The sequence below is a fragment of the Macaca mulatta genome, chromosome 19 (assembly GCF_049350105.2).
Source record: "Macaca mulatta isolate MMU2019108-1 chromosome 19, T2T-MMU8v2.0, whole genome shotgun sequence".
NCBI lineage: Eukaryota > Metazoa > Chordata > Mammalia > Primates > Cercopithecidae > Macaca > Macaca mulatta.
Window position 1 is genome coordinate 63,207,093 of NC_133424.1, and position 20,643 is coordinate 63,227,735.

General features: G+C 55.2%; 2 protein-coding genes and 1 long non-coding RNA gene across 9 annotated transcripts; 1 reads left to right on the forward strand and 2 right to left on the reverse strand.

The window, feature by feature from the left end:
* Window positions 1-372: 372 nt before the first annotated feature.
* On the reverse strand, window positions 373-4,977 carry KLK1 (kallikrein 1). The gene is made up of 5 exons (XM_015124674.3): window positions 4,821-4,977; window positions 2,848-2,998; window positions 1,376-1,662; window positions 1,121-1,257; window positions 373-576 (listed from the first exon to the last, which is right to left on the reverse strand). The coding sequence occupies exons 1-5, from the start codon at window positions 4,864-4,866 to the stop codon at window positions 421-423; spliced, it is 777 nt and encodes a 258-aa protein (XP_014980160.2). The 5' UTR covers window positions 4,867-4,977; the 3' UTR covers window positions 373-420.
* Window positions 4,978-6,755: 1,778 nt separating this feature from the next.
* On the reverse strand, window positions 6,756-18,750 carry KLK15 (kallikrein related peptidase 15). 7 transcript variants are annotated; one of them, XM_028839829.2, is made up of 6 exons: window positions 18,609-18,750; window positions 12,660-12,733; window positions 9,096-9,246; window positions 8,341-8,624; window positions 8,084-8,220; window positions 6,756-7,398 (listed from the first exon to the last, which is right to left on the reverse strand). In XM_028839829.2, exons 2-6 carry the CDS (start codon window positions 12,700-12,702, stop codon window positions 7,246-7,248), a joined length of 768 nt encoding a protein of 255 aa, XP_028695662.1. In that variant the 5' UTR covers window positions 12,703-12,733; window positions 18,609-18,750; the 3' UTR covers window positions 6,756-7,245. The 7 variants fall into 7 exon arrangements, with proteins under 7 accessions (XP_028695662.1, XP_077837183.1, XP_077837184.1 ...); XM_077981057.1 differs by having other exon boundaries at window positions 8,036-8,220; XM_077981058.1 differs by having other exon boundaries at window positions 9,096-9,249.
* Window positions 18,588-19,984, forward strand: LOC114674135 (uncharacterized). The gene is made up of 3 exons (XR_003725129.2): window positions 18,588-18,724; window positions 18,878-18,992; window positions 19,865-19,984. It is a non-coding gene; the product is annotated as an uncharacterized LOC114674135 (long non-coding RNA).
* Window positions 19,985-20,643: the final 659 nt, after the last annotated feature.

The window sequence follows — 20,643 nt, forward strand, 5'->3', positions numbered from 1 at the left end:
CCGCCCTTCTGCGGAACGCCCCCCTTCCCCGGAAGGCATGGCTTGCAGTAACATCCCTCTGTACCTTTCCTGGCTTCCCCGCCACAATAAAACATGAGCACTTACTAACCTCTCAGCCTCGGACCCTCCATTGCCCCCACCTCCCCACCAGGTCAGTGTCCATCCTAGTGTGAGTGAACTGGTCTGGCGTCCCTGACTTACCCTTTGGAATCTGAGCCCTTCCCTGACTGTCTGCACCTGTCACAGCCCCTTCCTTTCCCCACCTGCTGGTGACCTCAGACCTCCAGGCATAAGATTAACACAGCCGGGGTGGCCGCAGCCTCAGCCGAGTGGGTCCAGGTGCACCAAACCTGGAAAGACAGGTGACACACATTTGATGCACATTCGATTTTACTGGGGGTAGGGGACAGGGCTGGGCATTCAGGAGTTCTCCGCTATGGTGTCCTCGATCCACTTCACATATGACAGCACTCTGACGAAGACAGCAGGCTTATTGGGGCTGCCACAAGGGATGTAGCCCCATGATGTGACACCTTGGAGCACACCATCACACGTCAGCGGGCCCCCTGAATCACCCTGGGAGCACAAGGTGGGAGGGGAGAGTAAGAAAGGTCGACGGGGCCCAAGTTCTGCCTGGGGAGCCCCAGCTCTCAGACAGGGCCTCCAGTGCCTACTCCCAGAGGAAGGTGGGCAGGGGTTCCCACAGAGGGGACTGGGGCTGCAGTCCTGGCCAAGGGGGAAGGGGCCTCAGGGTCCAGCTCCTGCACACGGACCAGGGTCCAGGAGGACAGTGCCTGCAGACAGGTCACGGGGAGCAGGCGCACGACCATCTGCAGGATGCTGCCCCTGCGGGCGCATTGCAGAGGCCACCTCTCCAGGGAGCTTTCTCTGATAGTAACTACCCATTGCCAGGAGGAACGGTGAACTCTGGTGTGTGGGGTGAGATGCAGTTGTCCCTGGATGGGCGGGGAAAGGAGGGGGACCTGGGGCACTGACGGGGCGGCTGGCTACAGCTAGCTGGGAAGCAGTGCAGCAGATGCCTGGTTAGCTCTCAGAAGCCAGTTCAGAGGCTGGGTCCCCTCCCCCAGCCCTTCCAGAGCCTGGGGCAGGGCTGCCTCACCACACAGGTGTCTTTGCCACCTTCCAGGTGTCCGGCACACAGCATGAACTCTGTCACCTTCTGGGTGTGGGCTTTGGCGCACTCATCATTGGGCAGGATTTCGAGGTCTACACACTGGAGATCATCTGGAAATGAGACTACGAACCCGGGAGAAAAAGGGCTGCAGCCCGACCTCACCTGCTTCCCTGGCCCTTTCTCCCTCGGAGGCAGGAGTCCCCATCCCCGCCTTGGGCTGCACAGCCTGCCCCCACATACAATTCTCTGGTTCGATGCTGCCCCAGCCGGAGGCCAAACAGGTGCTCCCCACTTCGGGTTCCTGGGTGGGCAACTCCACGACCTGCACAGCGTCTGTGATCTCGGCAGGCTGCGTCAGGCGGAGCAGCATGAGGTCGTGGCTGTAATCCTCGTCTGCTTGGCGGGTGTGGTTCTTCAGGAGGCTCATGTTGAAGCCAGGGTGTGGGAAGCTCTCACTGACATGAACAAACTGGGCTGTGTCTTCGTCATCAAACAAGTTGTGGCGACCCAGCCAGAGCTGGTAATTGCTGAGGAAAGATGGGAATGGAGGGATGAGAAGACGGGAAGGGGAAAGGAGGATGGGGCAGGGGAGCATGGGGGAGGGTCCCCAAAGAGGGAAAGGGAAAGAGAAAAAACTTGGGTGGGCGGAGACAGAGGAAGAAAGATATAGTTATGGAGAAATACAGACAGCGAATGGGAAGATGAAAAAGTGTGAGAGTGCAAAAGGTAAATGAAGAGGCAGAGCGAAAAAGAGCTCAAAAGGACAGAGGGGTGAGAAAGGCAGAAGGGAGGGCAATGAGAAAAGGATGAGGAAAAAAGAGGTCGGTGAGAAGGAGAAAAGAAAGGGACAGCGAGAAACAGGCCCAGGGAAGAGGGAGGAAGAGGGAACAGAACCCAGAAGGGAGCGAGAAGCAGACAAACGAAAGAGGACGCGGGAAGTCAGAGCGAGAACGAGAAACAGAGGCAGAGAGGAAGGAGGAGTGACCGAGTGTGGGAGAGAAAGGGAGGGAGGCCCTGGGGAGGGGGGGGGGCAGGTAGGGAGGAGGGGAGGCCTGAGAGCAGCTCAGCTGCAGCTGGGGCTGTGGTGCGGGCTCCCCAGGGACAGGTGGCCTGGCCTGAAGTCCAAGGTCGAGGCCCCCTTCCCTCCCCAGCACCCTCCTCCGCGTTTCTCGCCCCGCCTCCTTCCTCCTCCCTCAGTTGCCCCACCCAGCTCCCGCTGAAACCAGCTGTTCCCTGTGTCCCTCTCCCAGGCACGCACGTTGGGGATAAAGCCCTTCCTTCACTCTGGGGCCTCCCTTAGGCCCATCTGGGTGTGTTTTTAGTAGGGATGGGGGAGGGTGAAGTAGAGACCCAGAGAGAGAGATGGGTAGAGAGATGGAGGGTGAGACACCGTGACGGAGATGCCACAGAGAGACCCAGAGACAGACAGAGACAGGGGAGATGCAGAGACAAGGAGACAGGGAAGAGATAGAAAGATAGAGACCAAAGCACAGTCACACAGAGGCACAAGCAGAACCAGATCCCAAGAGACCCGGGGAGCCTTGGGGAGGGTGTCCAGCCCAGCTCTGCCCTGCCATGCGACCTGCGCCAGAGCCTTCCTCTCTGCCTCAGCCTCCCCGTCTTGCCTGAGGTTATCCAAGGGGAATGCCACTGGCCTCTCAATCCTGTGGCAGCATAGATGCCCTCCTCCCAGGCCCCAGGCCCCTACTCACTCGCTGATGCAATGGGCAGCTGTGAGCACCCACTGGGGATGCACCAGGATGCCCCCACACTGGAAAGTGCTGAAATGGTACAGAGCCGCCTGCCAGGGCTGGGAACAGTCCCAGCCTCCCACAATCCGGGACTGAATCGGGGGCGCAGCACCTGCAGAGGCGGTGCTGGGTCAGGGAGGGCAGGGTTGGCAGGAGAGGCCAGGGACAAGGCTAGGAGAAGGAGCTGGGGCTGTGGGTCTGAAGGGACATTGCAGGTAGAGGACCAGGGCTGGAGGTCTGGGGACATGGGCAAGGGGTGTTGGGAAGGGCTGGGACTCTGGACTGTTCCCTGGGCTTTTGGAGTGCTGGCTGGCCCTGGTGGGGAGATTTCATGCTCTGACAGTACAGCAGCCTCCAGGGATCAGGGTAGCAGACATGAGACAGTGTCTGGAGCCGACACTGCATCTGGGTGTCAGGTCATTTGGGGTCTGGGGCTGGGGGATGGGAGGTGGTGGGTTAGGAGAGTGGAAAGCGATTCTGGAAACCAGGGATCAAGGCGCCAAGGGTGAGACAGGATCAGAGGCTCACTAAGGAAGAATCTGGAGGGCTAAGGGGCTCCCAGGCTAGGGAAACAGGATCTGGGTTGGGCTTTGGGGGTTCAGGAGAGGATGCAGCTTTAGTGAACCGGGTCTGAGAGGTCAAGAAGAGCATCTGGACTGACGAGTTTGGGGGTGACTTGGGGTCCCTACACTGGGGTTGCAAGGGGCCAGCTTGGCTGGGACAGTTAGATTTCAGGGCTTCCTGGTTAAAGGGTAAAATAAAGGGCTATGGTTAAGGGTAGGGGTGGGCTTCCGAGAGGTTTTGGGGTCCTTCCTGTGAACTGGGAATGGCAATCTGAGGGGAGGTTGGGGCCCTGAGAACAGAGTTGGGGTCAGGACTGGGACGGGGCTCAGGAGGAGGGAGGCGTGAGTGGCCGTCCTTCTCAGACAGGGTGAAGGATGGATCTTTGTTTCTCAAGGGGATGGGGTTCATGGTCTGAGGGTACTGGAGGAATGTGGGGCCCTCAATCCCAGGAAGAGGATGAGAGAAGTGGTCAAAACAGGCGCCGAGCAGGTGTGGGAATGCAATGCAGGACCCGCTCGATGTGAGGTTGTAGAATCACATACTGGTGGACTTGGGGGAGGCCAGGGCGGAAGGGCTGGCTGAGAAGGCATTCAGGATCCTTGGGGTGGGGTTCCAGAAAACCAGAGCTGTGCAGGAACAATTCAGGTGGAGAAGGGCTGGGGACTGGGCCGGGATGGAAATTCCCCAAGGAAAGGAGCTTGTGGTGGGAGGGTGTACGTGTTTTTCCTGGGAGAGCTGGGGGTGCTGGGTGGGAAGGGACATTTGCAGACCCCCCATACCAGATGGGGGATCCCACATGCCAGTTTGGGAAGCAGGGTTGTCGGGTGAAATTTGGGGGACCCTGGAAGGATTGGGGAGACCAGATGTCAGGGTCTGGAAGACACAGTTGAGAGTGGACAGCTGGATGGAAAAAGTCACTGGAGCGTGGTGGGATTTGTAGACTCAGGAGACAAATAGGTGGCCGCAGGGAACCTAGGGGGCAGGGGGGGATGATCGGGGTCCTGTGGGGTTGGGGAAGCCCATGGGAGAGTTGGGGTCCTCCAGAGAGAGACAGAGATGGCCCAGAATCTGCCCCTTTGGTAAGCGGTGGGACAGGGCGTTGGCTAGGGAAGAGAAGAAAGTACTGAGGCTTCCTGGGAGGAGCAGGGATCTGGTGTGGGAGTGAGGACTGTGACAACATGGAGGAGCTGGGGTGGAAGTTTAGGGTGGGGCCATGCAAGATAGATAAGAGCTGGGGCACCCCGAACCAGGATAGACTGTGGGCCGGAGGGACGAGGCTGGGCTGTTGGAGGGGAAGGGCTTATTGGCGGGGTGAGGGCAGCAAGAGAATCAGGGCCCGTTCCCCCTCCCACATCCCCCCACTGTCTCACCAGTCCCCCCCAGGGACAGGGCGAGGCACAGAACCAGGAACCACATGATGACAGAGGTGTCCAGGGGCCGGCAGGTGGAGGAGCTGGGGAACCTCCCTGGGGAGCCTTTTAAAAGCTCTTATCCCCTCAGAGCCCCACCCCTGCCCTGCTGGCTCCCAGATGTTGGCCAAGGCCCTTCCCCTGTTGCCTGGGGGCTGAACAATCGCACCCCCCCCCCCGCCCCGATCCCCAGAGCTGTGGACGCGGAGGGAGAGCCAGCACCTGCTCTGCAGGCCCTGGATCACGCTGGACGCATTCCTGGGGTTGAAGCCAAATGGGGCAGGGCCTGTGGCTCTGGGGCTTTGCTCTGGGGAACAGCCAGTGAGGCAAGGGGGCACTGAGGGGAAGCAGAAACAGGAGGGCGGAGGAATCAGTGACCCCCGGTACAAAGCCCCATATACCTAAGTCCCAATTAAGGCCCTGCACCCCAAGGCCTGGTGCCCTCAAATATCAGCAGTTAGGGCTCTGATTCCCTGCACCGCTCAGAGCCAAGATACTAGCATCTCAGCTGCCAGTTCCCCCTGAAATATAAGCCTTGGCCTTCAGAATGCCCTGGTTCTTGCACTTCCAGACCCAGGACCTAGGTCCCCAAAGCTACTGTTCCTTTTATAATAAAATTTTGGGGTATACATCACTGCATTCCTAGTGCCTCCAGATCCAGGAATGTGAAGTTTCAGGGGTCTCCCAGGGTAAGTTCTTTAGCATTACAAAATCCAACGTCCCTCCCAAACAATGTTGGGGTCCCAATGAGCCTCCCACTTCTTACTCCCAGTTATGGGTGCTCAACGTCCTGTCCTCCAAAGTCCTAGAGATCTGGACAACCTTCCCTCACAGGTCACGATCAGACTAACCACAGATTCCAATGACCCCTCCCCCCAACCCCCATTCCATCAGTACAATATTTAGGTCTCATGGGCCAGGTTCATGTACTTCCAACGTTCAGCTACCTTGAACATCACATTTTGTAGTCTCTGAAGATAATTAGGAACTAGATTCCTGCAGCCTCAATGGTAAACCCATAGGCTTCCAACATGTTGTCTTGGTTTTTTGGTAAAATCAAAGCAGCTCAGAGTTCCAGCCTCTGCTGTGTATCAGGGACCTGGCTAAGAAAAGGACAGTATTTGCCTTTTTGCCATGGCTACCAGGAAGCCCAGAACCTAAATTTTTTTTTTTTTTTTTTTTTTTCCTGAGATGGAGTCTTGCTCTATCACTAGGCTGGAGTGCAGTGGCGCAATCTCAGCTCACTGAAACTCCTGCCTCCTAAGTTCAAGCGATCCTCCCACATCACCCTCCCAAGTAGCTAGGATTACAGTCATGTGCCACCATGCCCGGCTAAATTTTTTTGTATTTTTAGCAGAGATGGGGTTTCACCATGTTGGCCAGGCCAGTCTTGAACTCCTGATCTCAAGTGTTCAAGGCCGGCCTTGGCCTCCCAAAGTGCTGGGATTACAGGTGTGAGCCACCGTGCCCAGCCCAGAACTAAATCTTAAAGAAGGCCGGGCGCGGTGGCTCACGCCTGTAATCCCTGCACTTTGGGAGGCCGAGGCAGGCGGATCACGAGGTCAGGAGATCGAGACCATCCTGGCTAACACGGTGAAACCCCGTCTCTACTAAAATACAAAAAATTAGCCGGGCGCGGTGGCGGGCACCTGTAGTCCCAGCTACTCAGGAGGCTGAGGCAGGAGAATGGCGTGAACCCGGGAGGCGGAGCTTGCAGTGAGCCGAGATGGTGCCACTGTACTCCAGCCTGGGCGACAGAGTGAAGACTCCGCCTCAAAAAAAAAAAAAAAAAAAAAAAAAATCTTAAAGAAAAAGCCATTGTTGGTAATCTAGTGTCTGCTAGGTCCTGTAAGTGAGATCCAGAGATAGAGGGTATTTACTCAGTGCCAGACACTATTTTAATCAGTTCAGAGGAATCATCTCATTTAATCCTCAAAATAGCCCTTTGAAGTCAGCAATAAGATGGTCTCATTTTACAGATGGGGAAACCAAGGCCAAGGGAGATTGGGCCTCTTGTTCAAGATCACATGGGTGGTCATGTGTGTTGAATGAATGGAGCCCTGCTTCAAGCCGCTTCACCTCACCTAGGGATCGGGGTGGTGGGTGAAAAGGAACAGTGTACAGTGTCTCTGGGTTTCCCTTTGACCCCAGAAAAAAGTCACAGAAATTCCTACAGAGAAGCTTGGATCAGTGCTTTGTTATCTTGGCATTAAACAGGTGACCTTGAGCACCAGCTTTGTCCTCAGGTGGGACAATCCTTGGCTAACATCTGGGCCTTGGACAGGGTCTTGGGGGATGGCTCCATTCTGTTCCATGTCAGGTGGGGCTGCTGGCCAGCTGTGGAGGCCTCTGCTCAGTCAGGGGCACAGGTAATAGGCCAGAATAGTCAGTTCCTCTTCATGGTTTCCCTGATCCACTTCAAGTAGTGGCAGACTTTGGTATAGACACCAGGCTTGGTGGTGTTGTCACAAGGGACATCACCCCAGGACACAATGCCCTGCAGGACGCCCCCACAGACCAGGGGTCCCCCGGAGTCACCCTGTGGGGAAAAGATGGGGTCTCAGGTTGAGTGAAACCTCCTGGATTCAGTGCATTCATCCTCATCCTAATCACCATTTGCAATCTCACCCCAAACCCAATCCATCCCCATCCCAGGGAATCCCAACCCAACTCAGTTGGGATTGTCCCAGTTTATCCCAGTTTATCCCAAACGAAGCCAACCCAACCCCAACCCCAGTTCAACACAGCTCAATACAACTCACCCAACCTATGTCCAATCTCACCCCCATGCAACCCCAGTGCAACTGAACTAAGTTAAATCCAACCCAGCCCACATCCTCACCATTCAAAATCAAACCAAACCCATGCCCATCTCAAAATCCAATCTCAATCTTCGTGTCTTCTGCATTCCAAATAAAATCTACCTCATCCCAATTCGATCCTAACATATTTCCCACCCAAAATCAAACCAAACCATTCCCATTCTCAGCCCCAACCCATGCCATCTCAAACCAACTATCACATTATCCACCTCAAACAACGCAATCCCCACCTATAACCCCAACTCCAACCTCACCCCTATTCTAACTTCTCTTCCTCCTCCATCTCCAAGCCTAACCCTAGCATCTTCTCTGGCCCAAAGCAAAGAAAATACAACCCCATCCGAACTCCCACACCTGTCTCCATCCCTCTTTTTCCGCCTGAGGGCCCCTCTGGGCTCTGACCTCACAGGATTCTGCGCCTCTGCCCTCCGCGCCTGCACACACCATGGTGTTCGTCAGGCGCCCCGGGTAGCTCTTGTCACAAGACGTGTCCGAGATAATGCTGATGTTGGCACAATGCAACGTATCTGGGAGACTCACTGGGGAGGACATTGGACTTGGAGCAGATCCATAAATTCTGGCCCTTGTCCCCTCCGCCCAAGAGCCCTGGAGCATAGGATTCCTTGAGGCCTCGCATCCAGCTCCATCCTTTCACGCACCTTGTGACTGGGGGCTCCGGGTGGTCCCAGGCTCGATGTGGGACACCAGGCCCCAGCCAGACACCACACAGGCCTCCCCCGGGTGGGGGCAACGCGTAGGTAGCACCACGGGGCGCACCTGGGGGGTCAGGCGTGCGGGCTGGACTAGACGCAGCAACATGATGTCGTGGCGGTGGCTGCGCGCTTCGTAGCGCGGGTGTGGGATGACCCGAGACGCGGTCCGTAGTTGCTCTGGGCCATCGCGCTTGCGCAGGTTGTGCTCCCCCAGGCGCACTCTCATGAAGCTGTGCGGGCGAGTGGTTTTCCCGCCAGTGGTTACCCGCGAGTAGAGGACAGAAGGATCAAAGAGTGGGCAGCCCGAGGTCCCCCGACCCTTTAGGAATCTCGACATCCCATTACCTTTTCCCAAGACCCTGAAGCCAAAATGCTGCTCAAGGACCAACGAGTCTAAAGTCCGGCACACTCCTAGAACTCTATCCCCTCCAACTACTCCCAGCCCCCTGCTGGTCTCTCCCTGATTCCAGGATTCTCACATCCCTAGAACTGAGGCTCAAAAGCTGGAACGAGTCTTCTCCTTACCCCTTCAGAGATCTAAGGCTTTGAAACACACACTCCCCTCTCACCCAGAGGCTTGACATCCAGCCTCCTCGTCTTTCAGAACCCAGGAGTTCTGGCGTCTGCCTCCGTCTTCCCCCAAACCTAGGAGCTCTTCCCCGCACCAGGCTCCCTCAGGACCCTGAGCCCTGCCTTCATACCGGGTTTGGCAGTGGGCCGCAGACAGCACCCAGTGTGGGGAGATGAGGGAAGCGCCACAGTTAAAGCGTCCACGCTCGTAGAGGGCCACTTGCCATGGCTGGGAGTGGGGTGCACACTCGTCACCTTCCAGCAACTTGTCACCATCTTGGGCTGCTAGGAGAAGGGGTAGAGGATGCCTGAGGACAGGGACCTTTGCATTGCCTCCTACACCTTCCTTGCACCCTACCCTAACTACTATATGCCTATGCCTTTCCTCTAACTTCTCAAGATACCTTGCTCTGTTTTTTGTTTTTGTTTTTGTTTTTTAAGACCGAGTCTCACTCTCTTGCGCAGGCTGAAGTGCAGTGGCCTGCCCTGTTGTTTGTTTACAACCGCTGCCTGCTTTCTCCAAAACTCAAGCCACCACCCCATTTGCTATAAGACTCGGGGAGAGACAGGAAGGGGAACAGACCAGAGGGCAAGAAGTCCTCTGTGGTTGGGGGTGGAGACAGGGGCACTGGATACAGGTTCAGACAGTGGGTCACTTGAAACCAATCCTTCAAGTTCACCAAATTGTCACTGACATCAAACGGATGTGGCCACTCAGTATGTGTGACATAGCCTTGGCCCCAGAGTCTGGACATGTCAGCCAAGTTCATTGTGCAGTATGAGTCCCAGATGTGACCATACAAGGTCATGGACATGCATACATGCACATCCAGCTTCCAAACTTAGGTGCAGCTATGGAGAGGACTGGAAGCTGAAATTCACTTGCAGGCACATGGGTTGCAGCTTCAAGAATCACAGCACAGGCTGGGCATGGTGGCTCATGCCTGTAATCCCAGCACTTTGGGAGGCCGAAGCAGGTGGATCGCCTGAGGTCAGGAGTTCGAGACCAGCCTGGCCAATATGGTGAAACCCCGTCTCTAATAAAAATACAAAAAATCAGCTGGCATGGTGGCGGGTGCCTGTTATCCCAGCTACTCTGGAGGCTGAGGCAGGAAAATCGCTTGAACCCGGGCAGTGGAGGTTGCAGTGGGCCAAGGTTACTCCATTGCACTCCAGCCTGGGTGACAAGAGTGAAACTTCACTCAAAAAAAAAAAAAAAGAATCACAGCACAGATGTTCATATGTGTGTATGAATATGGATGGTTAAGACATGAATACACACACGCATGCACGAATACACACACACACACACACACGCATGCACAAACACACACACAGAACTGGATATGGTTCAGACCTAAATTCAACATATCTAGTGTGGGTCTTGGCATCCAGTGTCACAGACACTTGCATATAGGGTCTGGACAAAGAAGGGGTCCTTAAGCCTGGGTTCGAATGTACTAGCTGTGAAACTTTGAGTAAGTTATTTGACCTCTCTGTGCCTCTGTTTCCTCATCTGTAAAATGAGGATTGCTGTAAGGATGAGGTAGGAATGTGTATGTGTGTGTGCATGTGTGAATGTATGGTGAGTGATACCTGGCCCATTGTAGCTACTTAATAAATATTAGTTGTTTTTTACAAATGACACCTGGATTTAGTCATAGGGACATACACGTGAAAGTTTAGGTCCATCCCGAAGATGGCCAAAGTAAGTCAGACATCTGCACAGACCTACATATAATAAATAGTTAAGGTTGGCCAGGTGCGGTGGCTCACGCCTGTAATCTCAACACTTTGGGAGGCCAAGGCCGAGGTGGGTGGATCACCTGAGGTCAGGAGTTTGAGACCAGCCCGGCCAACATCGTGGAAAACCCTGTCTCTACTAAAAAAAAAAAAAAAAAAAATACAAAATTAGCTGGCTGTGGTGGTGCGTGCCTGTAATTCCAGCTACTCGGGAGGCGGAGACAGAATTGCTTGAACCTGCGAGGCGGAGGTTGCAGTGAGCCGAGATTGCACCACTGAACTCCAGCTTGGGCGACAGAGCAAGACTCTGTTTCCAAAAAAAAAAAAAAAAAAGTCAAGGTTAAAACCGTGATTCACCCACAAGCCGTTTTCTAGAGTTAGAGCTGCAGACACTAATCCAGAAGGCCAGCTCTCATGTGGACTTGCTGTCTGGGGCAGCACCCAGACATGGGGCTGGGCATTCAAGGTCAAAGACATGCAGCCGCAGCCAGAGGCAGCCAGGACAGGACAATATTTATCCATCTCTAGATCAGCCCCCAAGCCAGATCTGTGGCGTTCAAGGTCACTGATTGGGTTTCACATATGGGGATCTGGTTCATGCACGTGGAGAGGATGTGAACATACAGGGCCTTGTATACCCACTGCGCACGTGCATGTACACACACACACACACACACACACACACACAGAATGGCATTATGCTTAAGGACATAATTAGAGACATTCAAGGTCACAGGACAGGACCCTCTCCACTGGTCAATGGGGTTGTGTCCCCTCAAGGTTGAAGCCATGCACACCCCCACCCACACAGGGGCAGGATTTGCACAGCCAAACCAAATGCCCACACTCTGCCCATCACAGTCAGGAACTGGGCCAAAGGCCCCCGTGAGACCAGGAATGCGGATGTGGTAGACAAGGGGCTTAACAAAGGAAGGGTGAGGTCGTCCTCCGAAGGGCAGAGGGTATGGACTGAACAGCTGGGCACCGAGGCTGCACCTGACCAGTCCAAGCCAGAGGAAGGTGGAGGCCCCAGCTGGGCGCAGCAGGCAGGCGGGAGACAGGTAGGTGAGTGCACGGAGACAGCCAGAGGGGAAGCTGGAGGGTGGGGGTCTGAGGGGCCCTCAGGAGTGAGGGTCATTTGTGGCAGAACGTTAATGAAAGTCTACCCCCCCTCAATTTCTCCAGAGGAGAGGCATCAGGTTACAATTAATTTCTTGGTGTGTGGCAGCTGAGTTCAGTCTGGAGTTTGCCTGCCACCCAGGGTGACCTTGATGTGGCCATCCCTCTCTGAGCCACAGCCCCTTCCCTTGTCAAATGAGGTCGGTGGTGCCCACCACACATAGACGTTGTATGGAAGCTCGAAGCACCATGCCTGGCTTGCACACCTGAAGGGGCACTACCTGGGCCAGGCTTGTGCTCCTCTCTCACACACAACCACGTTTAATGCCCTCAAAGACCCTGTGAGAGACAGGGAGTGGCAGGCGTGGGACTCAAGCTGGAGTCTGGCTGTGCTCTTGGCCTCTCAGCGCTTGTCTATTGCTTACTGTGTATATTACCTCTGTTATGCTATTGGGACCTCACCGTTATTGTCTCAAGCGGTGCTGTCTGATAGAGAAGACACTCGAAGCCCAGAGAGGTGAAGCAGTTCCCTCAAGGACACACAGCAAGGAAGCCGCTGCCCTAGGACTCAGCTCAGGTTTGTGTAACCCCAGGACCGTGTTCCTTGTCATGGGCAGTGAGAGGCCCCAGGCAGCCTAGCGACTCCAAAGCAGCAGCACCAGCCCCTGACGGTAAGAGCTTAGGGACATTGGTGCAGGTGGAGGTGGAGGGTGAAGGAAGGATCTTTAGTGGTCTCTGGGTGAGGTAGGGGCTGGCAGATCACTGGGCCCAGACATGCATGGGAAGGGGGCACCTGCTCCCACAGACCTGGCCCCCTCCTGGGGCCACCTCACCTGAGGATGCCAGCAGGAAGGAGAGAGTGAGGAGAAGCCACATTGTGGAGGAGGGACCAGGGTTCCGCTGCAGTCTGGGGAGGGAGGGAGAGAATCCAGGTGAGGCAGGAGCCTTCTGCCTCCACCAGGATCCCTCCAGACACAGACTTATCCCACCCACTGTTAATAAATTTCTTCTGACCACCGGTAACCCCTTCCCCCAACCCCACTCTGCGTTTCCTTCTTGGTCCCCCATCTCTGGAAGGTTTATTTTTCCTTAGCCACTGGGACAGACCCCATCCCCCCTCCTCCACCTGTCAGCCCCCAGCACCATGCTACCAGCCCCTGGATCTCTCTCCATCACCAAGGATCCCTATTCCAACCTCTTTTTTTTTTTTTTTTGAGACGGAGTCTCACTCTGTCGCCCAGGCTGGAGTGCAGTGGCATGATGTAGGCTCATTGCAAGCTCCGCCTCCCAGGTTCATGCCATTCTCTTGCCTCAGCCTCCCGAGTAGCCGGGACTACAGGTGTCTAACACCGCGTCCGGCTGATTTTTTGTATTTATTTATTTATTTATTTATTTATTTATTTAGTAGAGACGGGGTTTCACCATGTTAGCCAGGATGGTCTCAATCTCCCGACCTCGTGATCCACCCACCTCGGCCTCCCAAAGTGCTGGGATTACAGGCGTGAGCCACCATGCCTGGCCTATTCCAACCTTTTATCTGGCCTTTTGGGTTCCCCTCCAGTCCAGTCCCCTCCACCAGCCTGCCCTCCACCCATGACCCCAAAGGATCTTTCCACATCTGGAGCTGACTGTGCCCCTCCCCTCCCCTGCTCACCACCCTCCGTGGACCCTTAGCACCACCAGGATAAAGTCCAGCCCTTCAGCCTCAATTTCTTTTTTTTTTTTCTCTCTCTTTTTCTTCTTCTTCTTCTTTTTTTTTCCTTTTCTTTTTTTTCTTTTTTTTTCTGAGATGGAGTCAGGCTGTGTCGCCCAGGTTAGAGTGGAGTGGCATGATCTCTGCTCACTGCAACCTCTGTTTCCTGGGTTCAAGCAATTCTCCTGCCTCAGCCTCCCAAGTAGCCAGGATTACAGGCATGTGCCACCACGCCCGGCTAATTTTTGCAATTTTAGTGGAGATGAAGTTTCATCATGTTGGCCAGGCTGGTCTTGAACTCCTGACCTCAAGTGATCTACCCGCCTCAGCCTCCCAAAGTGCTGGGATTACAGGCGTGGGTTGCCTGGCCCCAGCCTCACTTTCAAGGACAAAAGTGGCTTCTTCCCTTCCAGCCCCTCTGCCTGGATCTCCCATGACCTTGTCCTAGACGCAGCCAGTGCTGCCATTTTTCCTCCTGCCATTTCATGCTCAGGCTGTTCCTCCCACCACATATCCAACGCCATTCCCTTCCAGCCCTGCTTCCCCCTTGAGGCCTTTTCTGACCTCCCCTGAACCTCAGTGCTGTCTGCCTCCCCCTCCCGAGGAGCAGCTGGTCTGACTCCACTCTGGGTCTCCAGTACTGCAGGGCCCTGCCCACGAGAGACCTCAGGAAGCTTTGGGAGTGAATTAAAGTCCTTCTTCCCCATCTCTTCCAAATTCATCTTTGTCCTCTGAGACTCTGCCCCCACCTCTTCTGGGAGGCCCCAACACCTAACAGATGTCTCCCCTGAATCCCACAGCACCCATTCTGCCTCCGTTATAGCACAGATGGCCCATACTTGCTGAGGTCTGGCCTGTTCTTTTCCCCATCTGGGGGCCTTGAAGATGGGGCTCAGGTCAGGTTCTTTCTGTGTCCTCAGCACTGCCCCGCCTGGGGCCTGGTACACAGGAGGCCTCCGGGAGGTTGTGCTGAACTGACTTGAACCCGTGATCACTCCTGATCATGTTCTTGGCTCTGGTACAAGCCCTTCAGGGACGTCCTCCTGATCCACTCCATCCCCCTCCCTCCCCACCACTGCAGCTCCTTCTGGCCACTCCAGGACATTTTCTTGGTTCGGGTTCAATTTGGGGCATTGGTAAAGGACACATGGACCTACCCATGCCCTTGACACTCACTTCTCCCAGGGTGGTTGACGTTTCCCCTTGAGACCGGGGCACGGTGAATCTCCCCTTTGCCCCTCCCTCCAGTCTTGTCTCAAAGCTCTCACCTCCTCCAGGTCCTCCAGCAGCATCTAGGGTAGCTTGGGTGCCAGAAGAAAGGGAGCAGGCACCAGGATGCCTGAATTTATAAGCTCCCAGTCCCAGCTGGGTCTGGGGGTGTGGTGGTGTAGGGTGGGGTGGGAGGTGGCTGAGAGTCAGGTTTACAGGCAGAGACGCCTTGGTGGCTGGTGGGGTGGGAGACTTGGCCTAATGAGCATTTATTAGGTTGAAGCTGTTGTCTGAGTCCACAAGGAGGAATTCTCCACCAGGGGCAGTTCCTCAAGGGGGAGGGGACAGGAGGACAAAAACAGGAGGAGATCAAAAGACAGAGTCTGGAATTTGGGGTCTGGAGTGTGGAAACTGGATCCTAGAGTCACCGTTCTGGGGCTTGGGGCAGAGTTCTGGATCCCGGGTTCTGGATCCAGATCTTCGGTTCTGGATCTGGGTCTCGGATTCCAGATTTGGGGATCTTGAGTTGGAGATTAATGACCTGCAGTCTGGAGTGTGGATTTCAAAGTCTGAGTTCTTGGGCTTGGGGTCTGGAATCTGGATCCTGGAGTCGGGCCTTTGAGTGACAGATCTTGAACCTAGATTCTGGATCCTGGGGCATTCGAATCTAGAGCCCAGAGTAGGAGCCTGGAATCTGGTGTTTGGAATCTGGCACTCGAGGCTGGAAAGCTTGGCACCTGCTATGAGAAGCCTGGGGCCTAGACTACAAATGGTAGATTTGGGATTTTGAATTGTGGGGTCTGGATTTTTTTTTTTTTTTGAGATGGAGTTTCGCTCTTGTCACCCAGGCTGGAGTGCAGTAGCGTGATCTCAGATCACTGCAACGTCCGCTTCCTGGGTTCAATCGATTCTTTTGCCTCAGCCTCCCGAGTAGCTGGGATTACAGGCGCCCGCCATCACACCCAGCTAATTTTTGTATTTTTAGTAGAGAGAGGGTTTCACGCCAGGCTGGTGTTGAACTCATCTCAAGTGATATGCCATCCTTGGCCTCCCAAAGTGCTGGGATTACAGGCATGAGCCACCGTGCCTGCTTTGGGGTCTGGATTCTACAGGGTGGATCTAGGCTCTGAGCTTTCAGGGGTAGACTTTGGAGCATAAAGTCTGGAGTTTCAAATCTGTGTTTTACATTTAAAAGCTGGACTGTGGCTGCCCAGTGACTCATGTCTTTGAGAGGCCAAGGTAGGAGGATTACTGGAACTGAAGGGTTTGAGACCAGCCTGAGCAACATAGCAAGACCTCATCTCTACTAAAAATCAAAATACATACATATATACATACATACATACATACACACATCAAATTTAAAAAGGCTGGATTGAGAGACAGGGACCTCGTTTTCACAATTCTGAGACTGTTAGAATCTTGACTCTAGAGTCTGAATTTAGAGTCTGGGAAACTAGGGTCTCTATTCTGGTCCTGTAGTCTTATTTCTGGGTTCTAGAGCTTGAAATCTGGATTCTGCATTCCAGAGGTTGGAGATCGTCACTGAGATGACCCAAGGCTTTGGGTATTTGAGGCTGGCTTCCAACGTCTCAGAACCCCAGAGGGCCCCAAGCAATTGTCTAGAGTCTATTTTGGCTTAATTAATGAGAAGGTCCTGAGACAGGAGGGACTGACCTCAGGTCACCAGTGAAGGATGGGACCTGTTGTAAGCGTGGTCTCTCCCCATGTGTGGAAAGCCATCATCTTTATGGGAAGGAGTCATCACATGGGATTCAGCCATTCTAGAATTATAGGCCCCTGGAATTTCTAGAATATCAGACTTTCAGATTCTAAAATCACAGGCCCTAAGACATTCTGGCAGTCTAGGACACTCTGGAACGTAAGATTTTAGAATAGCCTAAAACCACAGAGCTCTAAACACTCTTGAACCTTAGAACACTGGGCGCTCTGGAGTCCCCAGAAACCTCATGCATTCTAGAACGTCGGGTCTCCAGACATTCTACAAGCCCAGACCGGCAGACATAATAGATTCCCAGGTTGGAAGCTCTTCTAGAACTCCTATGTCCCTTTGCCTCCCTCCCCACAAATTCATGCTCAAAGTCTGCAGCCTCACCCTGGGCCACCGCTTCAGCTGAGCAGCCCTGTTTATTGAATGCGGCTGCAGGCCACTCCCCCGTGCCAAGTGCTCGCTTTGTAGGATCTCACTCAGGCTCCGGGCACCCCTGTGAGGTGGTTGTATTAGTAACCTTACGGCTTCCTGGCCGGGCGCGGTGGCTCAAGCCTGTAATCCCAGCACTTTGGGAGGCCGAGACGGGCGGATCACGAGGTCAGGAGATCGAGACCATCCTGGCTAACACGGTGAAACCCCGTCTCTACTTAAAAATACAAAAAACTAGCCGGGCGAGGTGGCGGGCGCCTGTAGTCCCAGCTACTCGGGAGGCTGAGGCAGGAGAATGGCGTGAACCCGGGAGGCGGAGCTTGCAGTGAGCTGAGATCCGGCCATTGCACTCCAGCCTGGGCGGCAGAGCGAGACTCCGTCTCAAAAAAAAAAAAAAAAAAAAAAGTAACCTTACGGCTTCCTGCTGAATATGGAGGAAACTGAGGCCCAGACAGGGGGCAGCACAAGCAAGGCTTCTGCAGAAGCGAGAGGCCACGCGGGAGAGGAATCAGTGTTCCGACTGCGGAACGCCGGGTGGGCCAGTTCGCCGCCCCCCCTGCAGCCGCCTCCCTCTGTTGGGGGGCAGTGGTGACAAGGGGAAGGAGCCGAGCCCCTGGGATTTCCTCGGTGCCAGGTCTGTGTTAGCGCTTTCCGTCACGATCTCACGTGTTTCTCCTCCTAACCAGCTTAGGCAGGTACTGATGAAGTACCCCTGATACAGACGGGGACACTGAGGGCACTCCCGCTGCGGGGAACCCAGGCGCGAACCCAGTCTGCGCACAGCTCCCTGAAAGGCGTGCAGCCAGCGGCTCCCGCAGCCCCGCCCCCACGCAGTGACGTCAGCGCCCCGCCCCCACCCGCTGTGGCCGGCTCAGGCCCGCGCGATCGATGTCCTCCTGGACCTGTCCCCGGACGTCCTTCACCTCCACCGCGGCCTGGGTCCCGCCCACCACGGCCTGAGTCCCGCCTTTGCCCCACTCCTCCTCCTCCTGAGAACATTCTCTAGGAGTCTTTCATCAACTCCCGTGGTTCATCCACCAACCACGCAGGTCTCCTCCATCTGACCCTGAACTCCGGCTTGGGCAGCCACCTGCTCCTGTGCGCCCCCCTGCACCAATGTTGCTAGGCCCCTCTCACTCACCGAGTCCCAACTCATTGCTCTATTTCCCCAAACCCTCCTTCCCTGTTCTTCCATGTTCTCCATCTCAGGGGCAGCGTCACCAACCACCCACTTATTCGGCCAGACGCCCTTGGCACGTACCTTGCCCCATCTCTCCCCTTATCCCCTACAGCCCATCAGTCCCCAGCCTTGTGCCTTCGGCCCCTGCCTCTCTCTGCCCCGTCCCCTCCTCTCTGTCCCCTTGGCCTGGCTCCAGCCCAGACGTCCTTCTCTCTCTCTGGACCCTCGCCCCTCCTGTCCTGGAGGACAGCCTCCTGTCGGTCACCACGTGGCCGCAGAGGGTCTCTCTGCACTTGGAGCTCACCCCGCCCCTCCCCTGCTCACAGCCTTCCCTTGCAGCTCCCCGTCACCCCTGGGCAAGGTCCCGGCTTCTCAGCCTGCAGTTTGAAGCCCTTTGAGATTCCCCCGCTGGAACCAGCCTCCCCTCAGACCCTCTTCTCAGGGGGACTGCAGACTGCCCACCTCGGGAGCGGGACTGGACTCGTGGTGCCTGAAGGGGCTCCCCATGAGGTGCTAGCCCTCCTCTAACTTAGTCTCACCATAGCCTCCGTTCTTTCTGGGACCGGACAAGCTGCTGTTTCAGGGCGCTGGGTCTGGATCCAGACAGCATGGGCGCAGATCTCTGTTCTACTACTTACTATTTTGGGAGACCCTGGTAAGTGTCTTTTCTTCTCTGTGTCTCAGTTTCTTATCCTTAAAATCAGAGGATCCCCTCGTAGAGTTTTTCGAGGAGTAACAACTTAGTTTGTGTTAGGAGCTCAGAGCATATAGTCAATTACGACGATTCATTCATTCTACACATGAACAGATGGGAGTGCGGGGGCCATTGGTGAAGGTCACCCAGGCTGCAGAAGTGGAATCAAGAGAACGGCTCTCGGGGTCCTGGTGCCCCTTGTGAGAAGCGTCAGCTCTATGCGTGTCAGGTGCTCATCTGTGAAGTCTTCGGTTGGGGTAGGGTGGAAATGGGAGGGACCTCACAGGGGTTGGATGAGGTCATATCTGTGGAGCAGGTGTGAGAATCATAAAATCAGGCTGACGCTTGCAAGACCGGTTAACATGGCACGTGATTCAAATGTGGCCGCTGGAGCCAGGTGGCCTGGGTTTGAGTTCTGCCTCTGTCCCATAATACTGTGCACCCTCAGGCAAATCACTTAGCCTCTCTGTGCCTCAGCTGCCTCACTATCAAGTGGGGGTAATAATTGTTCCTCCCTCTTCTGTAGGAGCGTTTTGTGGTGTTCATGCTTGAAATCTGTGCCTGGCACTGAGTGCTGGGCCATTATCAGTCTGTCCTATGGCCCTTGGGAACTGAACGCTGGGGAACAGTGGTTATGTGGGGTGTTTCTCAGATGACACAGTTGGGCAGCAGCAGATTCGGGACTGGAAGAAACCACTGTGGGGTTTGTTTTTTTTTTTTTTTCTAATTTTTATTTTTAGACAGAGTCTCCCTCTTTTTGCCCAGGCTGGAGTGCAGTGGCACAATCTCGGCTCACTGCAACCTCCACCTCCCGGGTTCAAGTGATTCTCCTGCCTCAGCCTCCTGAGTGCTGGGATTACAGGCACCCACCACCACACCCAGCTAATTTTTGTATTTTTAGTAGCGATGGGGTTTCACAGTGTTGGCCAGGTTGGTCTTGAACTCCTGACCTCAAGTGATCCACGCGCCTTGGCCTCCCAAAATGTTAGGATTACAGGTATGAGCCACCACGCCTGGCCAGACGCCACTGTTTTGATCTCCCAGATGTGGTATCTTTTTCTGAATCCCTGTGACCCCTTTATCAAGACCCCTGTTTTACAGATGGGGGAGCTGAGGCCCCGGGAGAGGAAATGGATGTGTGAGACCCTGGAATGAGAGTGTGACGTCAAGCAAAGAGAATGCCACACACAGCTGAGTTCTTCTCTGAGACTTTGTTTCCTGGGCTGTGCTGGGGGAAGCTGGAGGGGAGGAGGCAGAAAAACCTGCATCTTCTCTTCTTTTGTCCTGCCAATAGGTGGCACCAACTGTGCATTTGTTCATAGGAGTTTTCGTCTGGGTCTGAGGGAGGAGGGGCTGGGGGCCTGGACTCCTGGGTCTGTGGGAGGAGGGACTGGGGGATCTTAGGGAGGTGGGGCTGGGGCCCGGACTCCTGGGTCCCGCACTCTGGGGCTGGGAGAGAAAGGCCTGCCCTGCCTGCTTCTTCCTCTGTGTGCTCCACCCCCACCCACAGACCTCTTCTCCGGATTCCTGAGCCCCCAGCCCACTTTCCAGCTCCGTCCTCCTCCCTTTCTGGAAGCTTCCCTTCTGCATTTGTTCATAGGAGGTTTGCTCCTGGATCTGAGGGAGGAGGGGGTGGGGTCCTGAACCCCTGGGTCTAAAGGAGGAGGGGCTGGGGAGTCTGAGGGAGGAGGGGGCTGGGGGCCCAGACTCCTGGGTCTGAGGGAGGAGAGGCTGGTGCCGGGACTCCTGGGTCTGAGAGAGGAGAGTCTGGGAGCTGGGATTCCTGGTCTGAGGGAGGAGGGGCTGGGGTCCTGAACTCCTGGTTCTGAAGGAGGAGGGGCTGGGGGGTCTGAGGGAGGAGAGAGCTGGAGCGATGTGTC

What these genes read in the sequence shown, in the direction of transcription:
- KLK1 (XM_015124674.3), bottom strand. Translation starts at nt 4,866, where the DNA reads ATGTGGTTCCTGGTTCTGTGCCTCGCCCTGTCCCTGGGGGGGACTG. An exon ending in CCTGTCCCTGGGGGGGACTG is followed by an intron (nt 2,999 to 4,820) that starts GTGAGACAGTGG and finishes CCGCCTCTGCAG; the next exon opens with GTGCTGCGCCCCCGATTCAG. An exon ending in CAGCATCGAACCAGAGAATT is followed by an intron (nt 1,258 to 1,375) that starts GTATGTGGGGGC and finishes CCGGGTTCGTAG; the next exon opens with TCTCATTTCCAGATGATCTC.
- KLK15 (XM_077981056.1), bottom strand. Translation starts at nt 12,702, where the DNA reads ATGTGGCTTCTCCTCACTCTCTCCTTCCTGCTGGCATCCTCAG. An exon ending in CTTCCTGCTGGCATCCTCAG is followed by an intron (nt 9,250 to 12,659) that starts GTGAGGTGGCCC and finishes CCCTTCTCCTAG; the next exon opens with CAGCCCAAGATGGTGACAAG. An exon ending in CCGGAGCCCCCAGTCACAAG is followed by an intron (nt 8,221 to 8,340) that starts GTGCGTGAAAGG and finishes TGTCCTCCCCAG; the next exon opens with TGAGTCTCCCAGATACGTTG.